The sequence below is a fragment of the Muntiacus reevesi genome, chromosome 11 (assembly GCF_963930625.1).
Source record: "Muntiacus reevesi chromosome 11, mMunRee1.1, whole genome shotgun sequence".
In the NCBI taxonomy this organism is placed as follows: domain Eukaryota; kingdom Metazoa; phylum Chordata; class Mammalia; order Artiodactyla; family Cervidae; genus Muntiacus; species Muntiacus reevesi.
Genome location: NC_089259.1, coordinates 55100674 through 55105197, shown reverse-complemented (window position 1 = coordinate 55105197; position 4524 = coordinate 55100674). Strand labels below are relative to the sequence as shown.

General features: G+C 50.9%; 1 protein-coding gene across 1 annotated transcript; it reads left to right on the top strand.

Annotated features, from left to right (window-relative positions):
• The first annotated feature begins 939 nt into the window (after positions 1-939).
• SLITRK1 (SLIT and NTRK like family member 1) lies at positions 940-4217 on the top strand. Its single transcript, XM_065902136.1, has one exon. It carries the CDS (start codon positions 940-942, stop codon positions 3028-3030), a length of 2091 nt encoding a protein of 696 aa, XP_065758208.1. The 3' UTR covers positions 3031-4217.
• Positions 4218-4524: the final 307 nt, after the last annotated feature.

Below are 4524 nucleotides of genomic sequence, written 5' to 3'. Positions count from 1 at the left end.
GGAACGAACAGAGCTTCTTAGCAACTCTCTTCTCCCCCCTCCCCATTCTCGCGTTCTCTCCCTCCCTCAGACAGCTCCCCACTAACCACCCGCCCTCCGCCCCCTCCGCGTAATTCCGAAAGAGCAGAAGAAAGAGAAGGAGAACAAGAAAAGAAGAGCTAGTAACCGAGAGAGAGCCGGAGTCCAGGAAAAAAAAAAAAAAGGCTGAAGAGGACCGAAGGGGAGGAAAGGGGAAGGATGGACAGCCACAAAACGCAGCGATTGCGGAAATTTTCCAGCGCCATTGGTTCGGCAGCGTGAGTCCTTTGGTCCGGAGTGATTTCAGCACCGGGGGCCTGGACAGCACCTCGGGGGGACTCCTGGGCAACCCGCAGCCAAGGCAGGAACTCCATCAAGCAGCCTCCACCACAGAAGCCACTGAAACCCCTGCTTTGTATCAGAGAGGCAAGGTCAGTCCGAGCACAGCCATGCACAGGCGGTGCGCCTGTACTACGCTGCAAACCCTCTGCTTGTTTCTCTAACATGCACTTGCTTCTAATTACCAGCATTGTTCCCTTTCTGATTAGTGAGGAACTAGGCGAGATTCTGTAAGGGTGTATTTTTCATTTCTATGTACATATTTAACTTCTTTTTCGTTATCTTTAAAGGGTTGAGTGGGAGTGGGGTTTTATTGGTTCTACTTTTTCTTTTTTCTTTTTGCTTGCCTTGCACTGCTGTGCCTGGATAGTTTGTAGATATAATTATTGACTGGCGCCTGGGTTGTTGCAGTGCGGGGGGGTTAGGGAGGAAAGAATCCACCCCCACCCCCCCAAACCCTTTTCTTCTCCTTCTCTGGGTTCGGACATTGGAGCACTAAATGAACTTGAATTGTGTCTGTGGCGAGCAGGATGGTCGCTGTTACTTTGTGATGAGATCGGGGATGAATTGCTCGCTTTAAAAATGCTGCTTTGGATTCTGTTGCTGGAGACGTCTCTTTGTTTTGCCGCTGGAAACGTTACAGGGGACGTTTGCAAAGAGAAGATCTGCTCCTGCAATGAGATAGAAGGGGACCTACACGTAGACTGTGAAAAAAAGGGCTTCACAAGTCTGCAGCGTTTCACCGCCCCGACTTCCCAGTTTTACCATCTATTTCTGCATGGCAATTCCCTCACTCGACTTTTCCCTAATGAGTTCGCTAACTTTTATAACGCGGTTAGTTTGCACATGGAAAACAATGGCTTGCATGAAATCGTTCCTGGGGCTTTTCTGGGGCTGCAGCTGGTGAAAAGGCTGCATATCAACAACAACAAGATCAAGTCTTTTCGAAAGCAGACTTTTCTGGGGCTGGACGATCTGGAATACCTCCAGGCTGATTTTAATTTATTACGGGATATAGACCCCGGGGCCTTCCAGGACTTGAACAAGCTGGAGGTACTCATTTTAAATGACAATCTCATCAGCACCCTACCTGCCAACGTGTTCCAGTATGTGCCCATCACCCACCTGGACCTCCGGGGAAACAGGCTGAAAACACTGCCCTACGAAGAGGTCTTGGAGCAAATCCCTGGCATTGCTGAGATCCTGCTAGAGGATAACCCGTGGGACTGCACCTGCGATCTGCTCTCCCTGAAAGAATGGCTGGAAAACATTCCCAAAAATGCCCTGATCGGCCGAGTGGTCTGTGAAGCCCCCACCAGACTGCAGGGCAAAGACCTCAATGAAACCACTGAACAAGACTTGTGTCCTTTGAAACACAGAGTGGATTCTAGTCTCCCGGCTCCCCCTGCCCAAGAAGAGACCTTCCCCCCTGGCCCCCTGCCAACTCCCTTCAAGACAAATGGGCAAGAAGATCATGCTACCCCAGGGTCGGCTCCAAACGGAGGTACAAAGATCCCAGGCAACTGGCAGATCAAAATCAGACCCACGGCAGCGATAGGGACCGGCAGCGCCAGAAACAAACCCCCAGCCAACGGCTTGCCCTGCCCTGGGGGCTGCAGCTGCGACCACATCCCGGGCTCGGGTTTAAAGATGAACTGCAACAACCGGAACGTGAGCAGCTTGGCTGATTTGAAGCCCAAGCTCTCCAACGTGCAGGAGCTCTTCCTGCGAGATAACAAGATCCACAGCATCCGAAAATCGCACTTTGTGGATTACAAGAACCTCATTCTGTTGGATCTGGGCAACAACAACATCGCCACGGTAGAGAACAACACTTTTAAGAACCTTTTAGACCTCAGGTGGCTGTATATGGACAGTAACTACCTGGACACGCTGTCCCGGGAGAAATTCGCCGGGCTGCAAAACCTCGAGTACCTGAATGTGGAGTACAACGCGATCCAGCTCATCCTTCCCGGCACCTTCAACGCCATGCCCAAACTAAGGATTCTCATTCTCAACAACAACTTGCTGAGGTCCCTGCCCGTGGACGTGTTTGCTGGGGTCTCGCTGTCTAAACTCAGCCTGCACAACAATTACTTCATGTACCTTCCAGTGGCCGGGGTGCTGGACCAGCTAACGTCCATCATCCAGATAGACCTGCACGGAAACCCCTGGGAGTGCTCATGTACCATTGTGCCTTTCAAGCAATGGGCAGAACGCCTGGGTTCCGAAGTGCTGATGAGCGACCTCAAGTGTGAGACGCCGGTGAACTTCTTTAGGAAGGATTTCATGCTCCTCTCCAATGACGAGATCTGCCCCCAGCTGTACGCGAGAATCTCGCCCACGTTAACTTCCCACAGCAAAAACAGCACTGGGTTGGCGGAGACCGGGACGCACTCCAACTCCTACTTAGACACCAGCAGGGTGTCCATCTCCGTGTTGGTCCCAGGGCTGCTGCTGGTGTTTGTCACCTCCGCCTTCACTGTGGTGGGCATGCTCGTGTTTATCCTGAGGAACCGAAAGCGGTCCAAGAGAAGGGACGCCAACTCCTCGGCGTCCGAGATTAACTCCCTGCAGACAGTCTGTGACTCTTCCTACTGGCACAGTGGGCCTTACAGCGCAGATGGGGCCCACAGAGTGTACGACTGTGGCTCCCACTCGCTCTCGGACTAAGACTCCCAGCCTGGGTAAAGCAGAGGCGAGAGCAGGAGGGGAAGGATGGCGCTGCCCCTCCACGGCCCCCACTCTGCCAGCATCCCCGGGGGTGGGGTAGGTCGGAGGAGCCCACACCCAAGTCCAGCGCGCCCCGAGGCTTGATGGACAAAAGTAAATAAATAACTCTGGACTCGCTCGACGCAGAGGGTCTGTCCCCTTTAGTTCCCTTCGGGAAACAAAGAGCAGACTGTGGCGAGCTGGCGGAGCGCTGCCAAATCGCTCTTCGCTGCAGCCCCTTTTGACAAAGCCCAGTAGGAGCCCTGCTCAGAGCTGAGACGGCGCCCCTCCCCGCGGGAGAGGGATGGAGGGGATGGCTGCCGCGGTCCTATACATATATACATATACCTACATCTATATAGAGATAGATTATCTATTTTTCCCCCTGTGGATTAGCCCCGAGAGGAGGCGGGGGCGCGAAGGCTCCCTGTTGGCTACGGAGGGATGGGCGGTTGCACGAAGGCATGAATGTATTGTAAATAAGTAACTTTGACTTCTGACCAGAAGTGCTGCATGGCTCGCATGGAATCCACGCGCTCCAGGGACGCTGCCCTCCCAGCGACTGGGGACCCCGTCACGTTCACAGCACCCACCCTCTTCTTACCTGATAAGTCCCATCATATCAAACTTTCTATAAACAAAAATACAGCATAATCAGAAAGTGCCATTTCGCCATTATTTGTGATCGGTAGGCAGTTCAGAGCGTTACGTTTACTGTGAACAACAACAAACAAAAAAAAATGTAAAGGTTTTATTTAGGATATTTGCATGGCTAGTCATCAGTCCATTTTATGAGTTAAAAATGTATTTTGTTGAGCAAAGTTTTTATGGGTTGTTTTGGGTTTTCTTTTATTTTGTTGGTGATTTTTCTTTTGGAGGGGGAATATTTTTCTATACATATCCAATAATGCCTTCCATCTGAATGTAAAATAAGTACCCATGATTTCTATTATAGTATCAGTGTAATTATTAAAAAAAAGATTTTGAGGCAGTTAAGCATGACCAATTAATGTCACTCTAGTGCTTAGGCTGCGATCCTATGGTAGCAATTCTGTGCTGGTGTAAATCTTACTTATAAAGTAGGAAAAAAGAACCGAGGAAGCACGTGGAACTTACTAATTCTATTCGAGGATTTTATAATGGCATATTTTTTCAGTATTAAAGTGAAAATGTTTTCAACTCTGGGTCCTTACATTTTTCCAGCTTCGTATTTGCAACATGGTAAATTGGATTTGCGGTGGAAGGGATGCGGGAGGGGGATGGTTGGGGGTGGATCCCTTTAAGAGCTACGTTAAGGCTCTCTCTTTAATCCTCTCAGCTTTCTGCCCTTTAGTAGCTCCCCTCCCCCTCCATCCCCGCCGGGACTTTTCCAGCTTTCCCCCGCGGTTAAGTAAGGTCTTTCCCCGACACGCCCCCTCCCCCTCCCTCTTCCCTCCATCCTTCTGCGGCAGTGAA